The 15,492-nt window shown below is 51.3% G+C and overlaps 7 protein-coding genes across 7 annotated transcripts; 5 read left to right on the top strand and 2 right to left on the bottom strand.

Moving 5' to 3' along the window:
- Positions 1 to 11: 11 nt before the first annotated feature.
- On the top strand, positions 12 to 1,575 carry PMZ80_007170 (uncharacterized protein; the record flags this gene model as incomplete). The annotated part of the gene is made up of 4 exons (XM_064875578.1): positions 12 to 226; positions 309 to 335; positions 383 to 507; positions 572 to 1,575. The coding sequence occupies 4 exons, from the start codon at positions 12 to 14 to the stop codon at positions 1,573 to 1,575; spliced, it is 1,371 nt and encodes a 456-aa protein (XP_064728843.1).
- Positions 1,576 to 2,683: 1,108 nt separating this feature from the next.
- Positions 2,684 to 3,930, top strand: PMZ80_007169 (uncharacterized protein; the record flags this gene model as incomplete). The annotated part of the gene is made up of 3 exons (XM_064875577.1): positions 2,684 to 2,760; positions 3,179 to 3,753; positions 3,803 to 3,930. The coding sequence occupies 3 exons, from the start codon at positions 2,684 to 2,686 to the stop codon at positions 3,928 to 3,930; spliced, it is 780 nt and encodes a 259-aa protein (XP_064728842.1).
- Positions 3,931 to 5,272: 1,342 nt separating this feature from the next.
- PMZ80_007168 (uncharacterized protein) lies at positions 5,273 to 6,547 on the bottom strand (the record flags this gene model as incomplete). The annotated part of the gene is made up of 1 exon (XM_064875576.1): positions 5,273 to 6,547. One exon carries the CDS (start codon positions 6,545 to 6,547, stop codon positions 5,273 to 5,275), a length of 1,275 nt encoding a protein of 424 aa, XP_064728841.1.
- A 579-nt stretch (positions 6,548 to 7,126) lies between these two features.
- PMZ80_007167 (uncharacterized protein) lies at positions 7,127 to 10,012 on the top strand (the record flags this gene model as incomplete). The annotated part of the gene is made up of 1 exon (XM_064875575.1): positions 7,127 to 10,012. The coding sequence occupies one exon, from the start codon at positions 7,127 to 7,129 to the stop codon at positions 10,010 to 10,012; it is 2,886 nt and encodes a 961-aa protein (XP_064728840.1).
- Positions 10,013 to 10,198: 186 nt separating this feature from the next.
- PMZ80_007166 (uncharacterized protein) lies at positions 10,199 to 11,092 on the top strand (the record flags this gene model as incomplete). Its single annotated transcript, XM_064875574.1, has 1 exon — positions 10,199 to 11,092. The coding sequence occupies one exon, from the start codon at positions 10,199 to 10,201 to the stop codon at positions 11,090 to 11,092; it is 894 nt and encodes a 297-aa protein (XP_064728839.1).
- A 499-nt stretch (positions 11,093 to 11,591) lies between these two features.
- Positions 11,592 to 12,457, top strand: PMZ80_007165 (uncharacterized protein; the record flags this gene model as incomplete). The annotated part of the gene is made up of 3 exons (XM_064875573.1): positions 11,592 to 11,620; positions 11,672 to 11,742; positions 11,808 to 12,457. 3 exons carry the CDS (start codon positions 11,592 to 11,594, stop codon positions 12,455 to 12,457), a joined length of 750 nt encoding a protein of 249 aa, XP_064728838.1.
- Positions 12,458 to 13,346: 889 nt separating this feature from the next.
- PMZ80_007164 (uncharacterized protein) lies at positions 13,347 to 15,030 on the bottom strand (the record flags this gene model as incomplete). The annotated part of the gene is made up of 3 exons (XM_064875572.1): positions 13,347 to 14,018; positions 14,124 to 14,365; positions 14,415 to 15,030. The coding sequence occupies 3 exons, from the start codon at positions 15,028 to 15,030 to the stop codon at positions 13,347 to 13,349; spliced, it is 1,530 nt and encodes a 509-aa protein (XP_064728837.1).
- Positions 15,031 to 15,492: the final 462 nt, after the last annotated feature.

Genomic DNA, 15,492 nt, shown 5'->3' with positions numbered 1-15,492 from the left:
GAATACGAGAAATGGCGGAGAAGGATGCCGAGCCTTCGCAAACGCGGAGGGATCCAGACGCTTTGACCAATGACACCGGCCAGGCCATCAGTGTCGAACCTCCCGTCGAGACTGCCATTGATGCCGAAGCAGCGACCAGCCCATCGTCAAGCACAGAGGAGAAAGCAGCAGATGAGCCAGACCCTCCTCCCAATGGAGGTTTACTCGCCTGGATGCAGGTTCTTGGGTAAGTGCTTCTGATCTTGGCAGTGCAGATACGTTACTTGCTGTCTGTCAACGTCGAGGTGAAGCTGACTAACATGTTACAGATCGTTCTTTTTGTTCTTCAATTGTTGGTTAGTATCTGCCACATTTGGGGTTCAAGCTATACTGACTGCCTTAGGGGAACAATAAACTCATTCGGCGCATTCCAGACATACTATGAGAATAACCCCTATTGGAGCGAAAACCCTTCCAATATCAGTTGGATAGGCTCTATTCAAGCTTTTTTGTTGTTAATGGTTGGAGGTAAGTTGAGAAAAAAGTGTGAATTGTCCCTCACATTGCAAAATATACTGATATTTTCTGGCAGTTATAGCCGGTCCTGTCTACGACATGGGCTACTTCCGGACCCTTGTCGTAACTGGTAGCTTCCTCGTCCCATTCGGATTTATGATGACTAGTCTATGTCGCGAGTACTGGCAAGTCGTCATAGCCCAGGGGGTTGTGGTCGGTCTCGGTAATGGCTGTCTTTGGGTACCTTCAGTTGCCATACTACCACAGTATTTCACCACCCGAAAAGCGCTTGCGAATGGTCTAGCCGCAGCCGGATCGAGCGTCGGCGGCATCGTCTATCCTATCACCTTTCGTCAGCTCGAACAGTCTATCGGCTTTGGTTGGGCCACACGAGTCATAGCCTTCATTTCGCTGGGCACTCTCATGATCAGCATCAGCGTCATGAAGCAACGAGTTATGCCAAAGCAGAAACGCAAGCTCTGGGATCTAGATGCATTCAAAGAACCACCGTACAGCTTGTACTGCTTCGCCATGTTCCTGGCTTTCGCGTCATTCTATGGCCCGGTCTACTACATTCAGCCGTACGCTATACAGACCGGCATCACGAACGAGTCGTTCGCCTTCTATCTGCTGCCTATTCTCAACGCCGTAAGTGTGCCAGGAAGAATCTTACCCAATTTCGCAGGAGATTACATCGGTGCGCTGAATGTGCTGATACCGGCATCGTTCATGACGGGTGTCATGGCTCTGGTGTGGATCAGCGTTCATACCTTTGACGGCATTATTGCCTTCGCATGTTTCTATGGCTTCTTCAGCGGTGCATTCGTCAGCATAGCTCCGGTGGCCGTTGTTGCTTTAACGCCAGATCTACGCAAGATCGGTACGCGCATGGGTCAAAGTTTCTTCATTTGCTCGTTTGGCCTACTAATTGGCACTCCTGTGACGGGCGCGATATTGTCTTCCACAGGAAAATGGATTGGGCCACAGCTGTTTTCAGGGATCTTGTTGATAGCGACTTCAAGTGCTTTCCTGGCGACGAGGTACTACCAGGTTGGTTTGAAGCTGATGGTCAAGGCATGAGCCTCGCTTCAGGTTGCGTTTCGGATTGAGTGGAAGAGATGCTGTCGACCAGATTATTGTGTAAGCACCACGGTAGCAACGAGTTTCGTGGAACTTCCAGCCTGCTATATTGAGACCATGCTCATCCGGCTCTGTGGTTTGAGCACACATGGAATGCATAACTAGGTCGAAAGACGCACGTTAGCAAAGCGGCAGTCATCCGGTTCCAAGGTGTGATCAGAAGGATTGATTGTGGTGCCGTGCTTCCGCTGTTCCCTCGAGTTCTACGACATCGGCACCGCGAGTAACCGCACGCACGTAGTCAAGACGGCAGCTGAGTGATGCTTTCCCCGCCATTATTGCTGGTATTTTTGGCACTGACAACGACATCTTCGCGATCTCATGGGACTCGTTAGATGGGATCTGAGACATTCGGCTAGCTGTTGCCGTGTCTTCTGGTTGACCGGTCCTGGTGGTGTGAGTGACATGGAATGCGGGAGAAGAATGGGAAGCAACAACTTGGCTGGCGGCTCAGTCCGGTGGCTTGGCATTCTATAATTGTAACACAAGCGAACGTGCAGCTCCAGACACGTTGTTTTCGAGGTTGCCGCTTCTTGATGCAGTCAAGCTTTACTACATGGTGAACGTGAGGATTGCACTATCCACAATTGACTAGACTGCACACAGCCGAGAAGCGGCTGTTTGTCTTGTCTCGTACAGCCTCATGGGCGTTTGTGGACGGAAGCATGAACAACCACAAGACGAGTCTGCGGAATCATGCCATGTGCGAGAACTGGAAGGACTAACTAACTTACATGGGTCGAGTCGCGATGACGTAGCAAGTGTCTACCGATGCCTGGCCGTCAAGATTGCGATGTTCAGACTATTGTTTGATCCTAGGGGACGGTAAGCATTTGTGGCTGCTATCTAGACGCCATGCTTCGTCCAAACCTTGTCCGGAACTTTTGACGTTTCTCATTTCCCGTCACAGCTGCTCTGCGGAACGTCTTTTCTATCTGCCGCTATACAGCTCGTGGCCGTAAAAATTATTGAAACTCGCAGCTGGCATCACTATCAATCAGGCGTGCCGAGCGAGTCATTCTCTCGAGCCCACAGAACAAGCGTTGCCATGCAGGGCGAAGCATCTAACTATGAGCTAGCGCAGGTCCGCCAGCAGACCTTACAGGGACCCCCTTACCACCTCAGGTTAGTCTTACGTCCAATCATAGCGAGGCATCCGTCATCCTTCTGTGGGACACCACACCTACCACACCGAATCATGCGCCGGCTACCTACTGGTTTCTACCGGTGCGGCGGTGTTCGCTTCGCTAACTGGTTATGGCAAACGGTTTTGTTTGTCGACGGTCTTTTGGACGTGGTTCAACTCCTCTACCTCCTCAGCATGCATGGATCAAGCTGTTCGCGATCATCCACTTTGGGGGCTGCCAGCCGGTCAACCACTGAACACTAGTGCGTTCTAGCAGGCTGTTGATGGTCAACGAAGACCAGTCGCGCAGTCCGCCTGGTTCGTCTGCGAATATAAGACTCAAGGCGTGCGCTGTGCTGATTACTGATCACTTCTGCTATCACCACATCTCTCGTATTGCCTAATTATCCAGTTCAGCTTCACCCTTGCAAAACATTCGCTTAGTCAGATCAAGTCAACAGTCAACATGAAGGGAATCTTCGCCATCGCTGCTCTCGCCAGCGCCGTCACTGCTGCACCATGGCAGCTTATCAACAAGAGGGAGCTCAAGTCCAACGAATGGACTAGAAACAAGCGTGACGGCTGCCCAGGCTACCTCACAGAGGGAGAATTCGAATACCCACACTACATCACCCAGGTTTCACAGAAGAACCCAGACAAGGCCTCCGGTGCTCAATACAACGGTCTCTTCACACCAAACGACGTAGCCACCATTTTCAGCTTCGACGTCCCAGCATCCCGAGCAGACGCCAACTGCACGCTAGAGTTCCTGTTCCCCAAGCAAGAACAACTCAAGACCTCCTCATTCACCTACGAGGGTGCCGGTACATTCTTCTTCAAGGGCTACAACCCAGGCAGCTGCCCCAACGACCAGACCACATACAACAACCAGCCTGCGCCTGGTCCGTTCCCAGATTTCCCACCTATCCACATGGAGCCAGGCTTCGCATACACCATCGATGTTGGCCCATGCTTTGTTGGTGCCGGTAGCTGTAAGTTCCCCACTTGATTCTTCATTCATCATCACTAACCAAATAACAGGCGTCGCCGGCATGACATCAACCAACGACACAACCTTCGAGTTCTTCCAGGACTACGATGAGTGCCCAATTGGTATCTACACCACATACCAATACGGTCTCCCCTGTGGCCCACCATTCTGCCCGTAAGAAGGCGGAACATCACCAACATACACGATTGTCGATGAACACGTAAATTTACGGGATGCACATGGAATGACTCCTGATGACCACCTACCAGATACTATTGTCGCGAGACAAACCTTTGAGTAGAACTTAATGCATATTGATACTGATACATGTCAACCTTCCTCTCTTCCTCTCTTCCTCTCTTTCACTTGCTCATGTTCGTAGGCTCTGTTCTCAGCTTAGAGCTTCATTTCCACTGTTCCGGATCTGCGGTACGTATCGAACATCTCCCTAATCGCGCAGAACTCGGACCTGGCGCACAGCAATCTTTCAACGGCCCAAGCCACAAGCCACAAGCGCAACTCAAAAACTTACCGAAATTGCTTGATTGTCCTTGTCAATTTTCGACCATGTGCTTGCGAGGCTTATGCGTGATTGAGTTTCGCGAACGTTTGAGGATCATCGAATGCAAGATTACTGCTAGGGGATTCACAATTCCCGGTACATGACTGAGCCTGGTGATGAGAGAGGGGAGAGCTATTCACCGGGCTGCAGCAGGTGATGGTGAGGCGCGTTACAGTGGTACGACAGTTCAGTGGACGCGAGGGTTTCTTGTGCTTGAACACAACATGTTTACGAATGTATGCATGCATGCCTGATGCGAAGTTGTGCGACGCTACACGACATACAGCATTAGAGAAAGGGCATGCTGACAGCCCGGTATGGAAGAGATGAAAGCTCAAGCCCATGCGCTGACGTGGCATTCTAGCCGACCGTAGCACGGTGCTCCGTAAGCGCAGAGGTTGTCGTAAAAACAATTCGGCCGAAACTCTCTGTCCTTTATTCTTGGTTGAGTGCATCAACGAGATGCCTTAGTGTTAGCAACGACATCGGGATCGTCCATTACCATATTCTGGCGTCGACAACTATGGACGTAAGAGTAAAGGAACCTTTGAGAGTTGCGGTCTGTAGTGGGTCGTCACGGTCGCCTAGATGACTATGCAGCACGCTTCATCCTCGCGTGACGCGAAAGCCCGCGTTTAACTAAATTTCGTAGCCAAAAATGTTTGCACGAGCCGTGGCAGAACGAGGTAAGAGCGCTGCAACGGCTGCCAGTGCTTCATACAATCCTCGGCGGTTTTTGATACGTACTCTATATCTGGGGTATCAACCAGCATTGTGCCTTCCTTCACGTCCGCCAACGCGCTGCTTCCTACAATGAGACGACTGTTAGGTACAAGGTATCAAGGACTCATGGCTGAGTCTTTCATGCATGTGTACCACTGGCATCAGCAGGTCTTCATTGCGATAACAGAAGCAACAAGCGGTACTCGAGGCCCGCCGGACAGCGTCGCTCACAACATTATATTCCATAATCTGGCAACTTCATGGCTTGTGACGGAGGATTGATACCCGAGCCAAAGAGTTTGTACAGCCGAGTCGAAGATACGAAACCTAGGAAGAAATACAGGAGCCATATCCCCCAGGCAGTTTCAGGATTCGCGGCGCCTGGTGTTCCTGGAGCTAGCTTCTGAGCGACATTGGTGAATGGGCGCATCTTGTCTTCATATGCCTTGCAAGCAGCCTGCACATTCTCTGGAGCATGATTTATCTCGCCAGCCAGCACATATGCTCCAGTCATGGCTGTGGTCACCCCCATTCCGGACACAGGTGAGGGACAGTATCCGGCGTCGCCAACCAAAACGACCCGATCATTCGACCAGGAATCCATCTTGACCTGCGCGATCTTCTGCATGTAAAAGTCGTCAGCGTCGTCTATGCCGTCCAGCACTCTTGAAGCTTCCCACCCTGCACCTTGGAAGAGGTCAACCCAATACTGCTTCTGGGCCATCATGCTCGAACCCAGGAGCTCAGTCAAGCTCCGCTCCACCTCCGGATCTCGAGTCATGGTCCACAAACTGACTCTTGTTAAGTTGCCGCTATCAGGTCTGATCAAGATCATCCGGCCCTTTGGCGCATTGTACCATCTGGCCCATGCACTATCAGATTCCTCCCAAGGTATAGAAAACCAGCAGCTCCACTGGCTTAGTGGTTTGACCACGTTCATAGCTGCCTCCTGGAACACCAGTCTTCTGGTTGAGCTCATGATACCATCAGCCGCGATGACGAGATCGAATTTTCTTGTGCCTAGTGTCTTATCGCTTGGCCAGCTCCCATTCAGCCCAACGGCCACCTTCTCCGGATTTGATTGGTCAATAGCCTCTATCTTTATCCCAAACTCGACTTTAAGCCCAGACATATGCTTTATGCTCTCGTACAATACCAGTGCCAGGTCACCTCTCATGATCTCAATCTCTCCAGTGAACGACGTCCCATCATCGACAGGAAATTCTGCACGCGGTCGATCGGCAGCATCAACGAACCGGAGGCCCTTCTCCTCAGTCGTCTTTGCACGTACAGCTGATTCCGCGTTGAATTGTGGTGTGTTCATCCGCTGTAGAACGGTGAGACCATGACCACGAACATCGACATTCTGTCCGCTTGCTCTTAGAGCAGGCGCACGTTCGATTAATAACACATTATGGCCTGCACGTAGCAAGAAGTGAGCTGCTGTCAAACCAGCTATACCCGCACCACTGACAAGAATGTCAAGTTTCCGGCCTTCTTTTTCTGACATGATGCGTGCCGAGCCAGAACCTCGTGTTGAATTTCGCAGCTATGCCGAATTCGATTATAGTCCTCCTGTGTCACAATCCGGACTCGTGCTGCGTCCAGCGGTACGACAAGCGCGGTGAAGGTGAGTCCAAACTTTCCGCGGTCAAGATCCAATCCGGACACCGGTTACCATGATTCTCTCTATGGATTAATTCTCGCAACCGGTCAAGTCGCCCACCGCCGGAACTTTTGCACGTGACCGTCGTCGGCTTAATCCAACTTTACATGCTTACTTTATCCAGTTAAGTCTGTAATAAGGTGCTGGCTGTACCCTTGCCAGCTCATGAACGAGCATCTCCTCACCAACGAGACGATCATTTGCGTCTGCCTTTGATGATCCAGCACTCCTATGTCCTGATCTGACGACTTTGCGCACTTGGCAGGCTAGGCCCAACATGAATGTATGTTCGACATGTGTTACCGGACAGGGGTGCGCCCTGATAGTGTATAAAGACGTCTGCCCGCGCCCTCCATTGCCCAGACTTCTTTCCATCACAGCGCACATCTCGTCACATCGATCTCGGACACATCCCTGACGACCATGGCTTCTTCCGGTAGCGTCTTCTCGCAGACACTCGAGGATATCACGACCACAAAGCTTGAAGAGCTGGCGAAAAAGCGTACGTCGTTCGAGCAGCGGAAAGCGGCAGCCATCGAGAAAGCCGACAGCAAGCATGACGCACTTGACAAGCTCACAGCGCTAGTTGATGGTGTCAAAGCCTGCTTCTCGGTAGCTATGAAAGACGGAAAAGTAGTCCGAGGCAGTAGCACGAACGCAAAGCTCGAGACTGATTTACGTAACCTCGACCGCTTCATGAGCCAGGCCAGATTCGACCCATCTGTTTCGGAGAAGATCATCCAGCAATGGCAGGCAACTTTGCTGAAGCACTTGGAAGCACAATCGATGAAGTACCAATATGCTGACCTATATGGAAAGTTGACCGTCGAGTGGTTGACTGCTTCAGGCAAAGCACCGCTACGGCAGCCAAAGACTTCAAAAACGGAACATTCTGATGTGTCCGACGATTTTGAAGAGGTTTCAGCGAAAGCTAAGCTGGAAGCCCGGCAGAAGTGGGAGCAAACCATATTCGAGGAAGCCACAGTCGATAAGGCAGCAATCCGAGGGTATCTGGAGAAGTCCTTTGGCAGCAAGGATACACAGAAAGCTGTCGAGAATTTCCGCCAAACGGTCTCTAACATCGAAAAGACATTGACGGGCAGCAACCAGTTCAACGGCAGGACTTTGAGATGGGCCATCAAAGGCCTGCTTGCATCTGATCTCCTTACGAACGAAAAGCGACAAGTGCTTCGTGATTTTCAATCCAACGACGTTATTCTCACTGAACTGGCGGATGTCCTCAATATGCGCATGGCATCGCTCGAGTCGTGGTCTTGGGGTCGTGAGGTACCTGTAGAAGCCCGGCGGCGGCTAAACGGGACTTACGACTTGCGGATACACGAAGATTTGCTGCAGGCAATTTTTCTGCAATACATCGGAGTTCAATGGTCCGTCAAGATCAAAGCCGCCCTTATGCGGTTCCAGGGCGACGCCAATATTTGGAAGGGTGGTCGCCGAGAGCTGTCGCCGCTTGACAGGCAGAGGCGGTCCTGGTACATGTGTCAAGACCGCTCCGATTTGTCTGTACAGCAGGTACGATGGTTGTTTTATCGTGCTGGCTACTTCGTGTCTAAGCTGCTCAATGACGTTGATCAAGATCTCGAGGTTGAGGAAGGAGATGAAGAGGCAGATTTCAAGAGGTCTGCGAAACAGAGCAGCGCCAAAAGGAAGCAGGCTCGTACCGTGATGAGATCGAGAGCGTTCGTCGAGGAAGAAGCTGAAGCAGATGAGGATGATGACAGGGTTGAATACAGCGATGAAGACCAGGGCTTTGGACTGTTCGACGACGGTGCCGAGGCGCTCACCGATGTGTCAATTCGTTACAGACCGAAAAATTCTATGGATGCAAAGCAGAGGCTGCTCCACCTCTTATCCACCGAAACGCTGGTGAAGACCAGACTACATAACGAGATTTCCGCCTTTCGATCACAGTACGACTCCTGGCTCCCATCTCTACCGCATGCCACCATCACCACGATACTCGCGTTCTTTGGCTTTTCAGAGCATTGGTTGAGATTCTTTACCACTTTCCTCGAAGCTCCGCTCAAGTTCACGGACGAAGATGAACCGCCTCGAACTCGCAAACGTGGCACACCAGCGTCTCACATCCTGAGTGACTTCTTTGGCGAGATGGTTCTGTTCTGCCTGGATTACAATGTCAACCAAGAGTCTGATGGCGAAGTTCTGTGGCGAATGCAGGACGATATCTGGTTCTGGTCGGCTTCGCACGAGCAGTGCGTTCAGATCTGGAAGGTTGTTCAGCAATTCAACAAGACAATGGGCGTAAGCTTGAATCAGGCAAAATCGGCGGCAGTGCGAATGAGACGCGAAGATGGCAAGATGATGTCGGCCAAGCTCGACGAGTCACTACCAGACGGAGAAATTCGATGGGGCATGCTCTTTCTCGATGATACCGTTGGAAGATTTACAATTGATTCCGATATGGTTGACAAGCATATTGAAGAGCTTCGCAAGCAGCTCAAGGACAAAGAGCGGAGCATATTTGCGTGGGTTCAAGCATACTCGACGTACGCTTCGGTCTTCTTCACGTCAAACTTTGGCAAACCAGCAAACTGCTTTGGCCGGCAGCATATTGACCTGATGCTGAGCATGCATGAACGCATACAGAAGACCCTATTCTCTACGTCAGGGAATGACGGTGTGGCTAGCGTTGTTGATTGGCTCAAAAAGCAAATAGAGGTTCGCTTCGGGGTCAAAGATATACCTGATGGGTACTTGTTCTTCCCTACGGCGCTTGGAGGCCTCGACGTTAAGAGTCCGTTTATTGGCCTCTTACAGCTGCGAGAATCTGTCACGGCTGATCCGGAAGCTTTGCTAGCTGAATTCGAGGTGGCTGAGCAAGAGCAGTACGAATCCTGTCAGAAGAGGTACTTTGCTAAGAAGGCATGGGAATATCCCAAAGGTGAGAAAGACTATCGGCCAGAAGATCCGCAACAATTCATGCCTTTTGAAGAATATATCAAGTTTCGGGAGGACATCAGTTATGGGTACAGGCACCAGCTGTCCGACGTATACCAGAAGCTGCTTCAGCGTCCAGAAGAGGAGCCGCTTGAGATTGAATCCAGCTCTGAGCTCGACCATGCACTGGCTCACATCCGCACAGCACAGGGCCAGCCGATCACAATCACGAAATGGAACCAGATGGATCCATACTGGAAGTGGGTGACAATGCTTTATGGACCAGAGATGATGCAGAAGTTCGGAGATCTGGCCATAGTTGATCCTGGACTACTTCCAATGGGCATGGTTAGTCTCTTCAAGAGCGGCCGAGTCAATTGGCAGGAGTGACCATGTGTTGCGATTTGGAGAAGGGATCATGTGACGACTAATGCGGGACAATGGTCCAGTATTCATGACACCACAGCGATATAGCCTTGGAAATGTTTTGCATCTACAGACGTCAACATAGCACTTGACACGATAACTCGAGCTTCCGCATTCCTCCAGTAGGCTTTCCATAACGCTTACCCCATAATGAGTACTCAGCTCGACCACATCATATTGTTGCTGTCACCAGCGGACTTCAACAACGTGCCAGCCTGGCTATCGGACAATTTCACCATAGTTGATGGCGGCAAGCATAGCAAAGGTACCTCAGAGAACAAGCTCATCATCTTTCAAGACGGCACATACATCGAGCTCTTCAGCTGGGTCGATCCACAACCCGATGGCGTCGAGCCTCATGCCGACTTTCCTAGCTGGGCGAGCAAGCCGGAAGGCCATATCATTGATTGGGCATTGACAGGATCGGACCCTCATGGAAAACGTGACGAGATCATGGCGCAATTGCGGGATCTGGAAGCGAAGGGTGAGCAGCTGGGAATCACTTACGACCAGCCAAAGGAAGGAGGCAGAAGACGAATGGATGGGAAAGAGCTTCGTTGGTATGCAACGCGGCCTCGACAAGTTGACGGCGAGCACGACTCCGTACGGGTCAATGTGCCCTTCTTCTGCCACGACATCTCAGACCGCACACTTCGTGTCCCATACACCCAAGGTTCGACCGATGATTGGCCACGGATCACAACGCACCCGTGTGGTGCCACTGGAGTGTTCAGTCTGGCAGTGAGGGTGCCCCGCAGCAGAATGGATTCATGCGTGAAGCTGTACGAAGGTATTTCTGGCACTCGAGGCGACAGTCGAAATGTGGTTGCACACTCGATGGCCTCGTTCACCATAGACACACCAGCCCAATCTGCCGACGTGTCTGGTCGATCACTGTGCGTGATTTTCCTGATCGGGAAGGGTGATGCTGCGGGCGAAACAGGCACTAGCGTTGAAGATCTGATGCTTTTGACCAGCAAACAAGAGCGCAAAGGCGATCGGCTTAACGATGATGGATTCGGAGCGAAGATCACCTTGTGTTGATGATAACGTGTTCCTGGTCAGAAAGACGCGTGCACGAGTCCACGAAACAGTGATTGAATGCCCTCAAATGCCTGTTATACTGGTAGTCATTGCATGCCACAAATGCTACAAGAAGTAATTATGCCAAGCTCCGGCGAAGAACTTAGATCACACCGGCCCAGAAAGCGCTAGCGAAAATTCCCAGAAGCGGCAGCTCGACCATTGCCGAACCGATATCGTTCATCTCGACGACCAATCAAATGCGTGTGTCAGACTCCAGCTGCAGTAAGACGTAATTCCGAGAGCGCAAAAGTCTACAATGCCCCTCTCGATATCTATTATCACTGTTAGGTACGGGCAAAGCATTATATCCGAAGTATTCAGACACGGCAGAAGTATATAGAACAAACCCTCGCATATCAGATATCTCTCTCGTCTCTCAAGCATCTTCCAATTCAAAACCATTCCGTCGATTGCTTGCTCCCATTACAGTACACAAACCACAACCAATCCGTCCAGCATGTCGAAGCATAGTGAAGCCTGCTGCAGGTGAGTGATCACTTACCATCAAGTTGCCCTGCAACACTAACAATAGCCAAGGATCCCACCAGTCGTGGATGAAGGCTACAGCCCAAAGGGCAAATACATCGACCTTAACGGCACCAAGACCTGTGAGCCTTCCTACAATCTCTCACAAGCCAACAACCAAGGCATCCATACTAACCTCCTCCTCTAGACGTCGTAGGAGATGAAAAGAGCGAAGGCGCAATCCTAAGCGTCTACGACATCTTCGGGCATTTCCCCCAGACCATCCAAGGCGCCGACATCCTAGCCTACAGCGACACCGAACACCCCTACCAAGTCTTCGTGCCCGATTTCTTCAATGGCAACGCCGCAAAAATCGAATGGTACCCACCCGACACTGACGACAAGAAAAAGGCCCTAGGCGACTGGTTTCCCACCGTCGCATCCCCACCTCAACATCTACCCAAGATCCCCGGCCTCCTCGACGCAGCCGAGAAACACAACGGCAACATCAAGTCCTGGGGCATAATCGGGTACTGCTGGGGTGGGAAGCTGGCGAGTCTGATCGCGGGTAAGGACACGAGGTTCAAGGCGGCGGTGCAGACTAGTCCGGCTATGGTTGATGTGGGTGATGCGGAGAAGGTGAAGATTCCGATGATGGTGTTGGCGAGTATGGAGGAGCCGGCGGAGGATATCAGGAAGTATGAGGAGGGGTTGAAGGTGACGAAGCATGTTGAGACTTTTGGGGATCAGTTGCATGGGTTTATGAGTGCGAGGGCGGATCTGAAGGATGAGAAGGTGAGGAGGGAGTATGAGAGGGGGTATAAGCTTGCGTTGCAGTTCTTTCATGATCATTTGTGAGGGGCTTGTGCGGTGACACGATGGGCTGAATGGTAAGGGGTGTGGGGGTTGATCGGACAGGTGGTGATCGTGTCGCATGTTGCTGTCTGCACGAGTGAGACTTTAGCCAAGGCGTAAGTGGTGTGTCTTGCGTCGAGAATGAATATGACGAGTGCGTGTTCGATATTCGATGCTTACGAATGTGTCGTTAGCTGATCCGAGCTTCGCATTTTTCGGAATCTTTCCTCTTTTCGGTTGTGAGAATGCTCCACTTTCCGAGCAGGTGGGGGCGGAAATTCGAGGCCGAGACTCGGACTTGCTACCTGATCAACGCGTTTACCACAACCCGCCACAGTGGCATACTGGACGATGCTTTCGATTTCATGAAGCATTGCGAGTTGCGTGGTTCAGCCTCTCAATGACGACTCTGAATGGGGATTTTGAGCCTCGACATGGCTATCCATGACCATGTTATCGTTGACCGCATATCACAGATTACTTACCTGGGTTAGTAAAGCGAGGTACGGCGATGCTGCGACCGGACGTATGGTCGGTACATTATGTCGACGTCGAGTCGGAGGGGCTTGATGACGGAGAAGGTTTTCAGGTAAGGCAGAATGCAACAGGCATGGGCTCTCAACGGTAAGGGGACGACGGCGCAAGGTGAGTAATGTCATGACCAAGCTAGATAAGAAGGGAAGTTGCCCTCAGTCTGCTCTGCAACGACAATCAGCAGCGACCAGTCATGGACAAAAGCAAGCAGAAGCAACCAGAGAAACAAAGTCAAGGACCAACAAACGGTCAATTCGTTTCCTCATCTCTCTTCATCTGCACCTGCGGTTGCGATGAAGAAGAGGGAGAGCAAGAACACCATCCAGACTACTTCGCTTCGATTGAACGACAACCACAATCACAAGTTCACGGCAAACCGCTCCCTCAATCGCGCTCCGTACCGGAAGAACAGCAACGGAGCAGGCATAAGGACGGTAGCCACAATTCCAAACACTGACAAGCCCCATCCGTACCCAACTTGCTCGATAAGCATTGGCGTGAAAAGGGGCACAACACCACCAACGATACTCCGCAAGAAGGCGCCGGCAGCCAGCGCACTAGCAGCCATTGACTCGAACGCATCGATATAATAGTTCTGGACACAGTTAAAGATACTCACCTGGCTGGCACCAAACAGCAGCATAGCTGAAAGCGCGACGGGCCAGGGCTTGCCATACTCGACGGTCCAGCTGAACCAGAAAAGGCTCACTGGTAAGAAGACGGCGCCAATGTTTGCGAGAGGAAGGCGGTACTCTGGTTTGCCCTTGCCGTTGTTGTGAGTCTGTGCCAGGCGATTGTAGACCCTGTCAATGAATGGGACGATGATGCAGGCTGTGAGGACGAAGCCGGTTGCTGGGGCGAGGTAGCTCAAACCCACTTGACTTTTGCTGAAGTTGTAGGGTGGGCTGGACCATATCTTTGAGTAGTCGGTATACAAACTGTACATTGTGGAGAACACGAGGGCCTGATACGCGGACATGACGAGGACTATTGGCTGTTGGAATAGGATCTTGGTTGCGCGGGTGGAGTTCTGCGGTAGGAGTCAGCGTTAGATTCATTTTATGAGGATTCCCACGTCTTGATGGCGCAGTCGTTTCGGAAGAACGATTGAAAGAGATGGGGAAAGTCCGCTTACACCACCGATCTTTTGCATAAGACCCATATCGCTCTGTCCTTCCACCTTGAAACTCTTGCCCTCATTCTCATTCTGCAACTTCTTCTTCCTCTGCTCCAGGATGATGGGAGCGCAAGTCTCGTGCAGCAAGAAGAAGCACGTGAATGTGACGACCGCAGAAATGACACAGGTGAAGCCAAACACCCAACGCCAGTGGAATCGTGCCAGTATTATTCCACCCAGGAACGGACCAAGCGTCGGACCTGATGAACGTGAGTAAGAGAGTCAATGCCAGACAGGAGAGCATCATACCTAGTAAAGGACCAAGAAGGTAGAAGCCTAGCACAGTCGCCCTTTCATGTGTCTCAAACATATCAGAAATGCTCCCGCCACCGTTTGCAACGCCGACACTTCCGAACAGACCACCAAGAGTTCTCATCACAACGAATGTCTCGATGTTCGGCGCCAGCGCGGTCGGGATCTGAAAGAGTGTGAATAGCGTTAGGTTGACAAGAAAGACAATCCGTCTCCCGAAGGTTTCTGACATTGGCGCGAAGAACAACGGCCCTATGCCCAGCATACAGACGAAGCCCGTCTGGCTACCTGTCACTAACTGGTTGTTGGTGTTGTAGTCTGAAGCGATCTCCGAGATGCCAGGTGACCATATCGATGAAGCCATTGGCAAGATGAGGCCCACAATGAAGACGAGAAATACTTGAATGTATTTCCAGAACAGAGACCAGTTTCGGGGATTTTCATTGTCGCCTTCCTCGAATTGGACCAACTCAGCGTCATCCTCATCATCGTCGTCGCTGTTTCGATTGGTGTTACCGTTAGGCCGACCGTTGCTTGCGCGCTCGTTCCTGCTATTGATCGGTGAATTATGCCTGAGCAACCTGGTCCGCTCGTCCGCTTGCTGAGCTGGCATAGCGGAATGAATGGTTACACTCAGCTTTCGATCCTGCTATGTTGAAGGAGGGGCAAGATTGGTAGAGCTTCATTCAGTACTCGACGAGATATGTTTCTTAGTAGGGAGCTTCATTGATGATCGTTCGTCTATCGTCATGCAGATCGAAGATTTTGTGACGACATTCAGAGGTGAAGGTTCAGGCTAGCGGCCGCTATATTCAAGCCTAGAAACCTTTTTTCCAGGCCTGGGAGTATCATTTCAGGTCCCTCGAGAACGCCAATGAACAGCTCTAATCACTCACCGTTGCGAAGTGAGAGATAGGTCCTGCCCTGGACTTATTCCTGCTTAGCATAATCAGTCAAGATTAGTTGGAGGAGCACTGCTAGGCACAGACCTGATCAAGCATTCATTCATCTTTGTAAGCACTTCCCAACCGGCTACCGTGCACTTGACAGGCCAGATCCTAACTTGATACGATGT

The sequence above is a fragment of the Knufia obscura genome (genome assembly GCF_036327395.1).
Source record: "Knufia obscura strain CCFEE 5817 isolate CBS 148926 chromosome Unknown scaffold_8, whole genome shotgun sequence".
Classification (NCBI taxonomy): domain Eukaryota; kingdom Fungi; phylum Ascomycota; class Eurotiomycetes; order Chaetothyriales; family Trichomeriaceae; genus Knufia; species Knufia obscura.
Note: the sequence above shows the minus strand (reverse complement) of the source record. Positions and strands in the feature narration are given on the sequence as shown.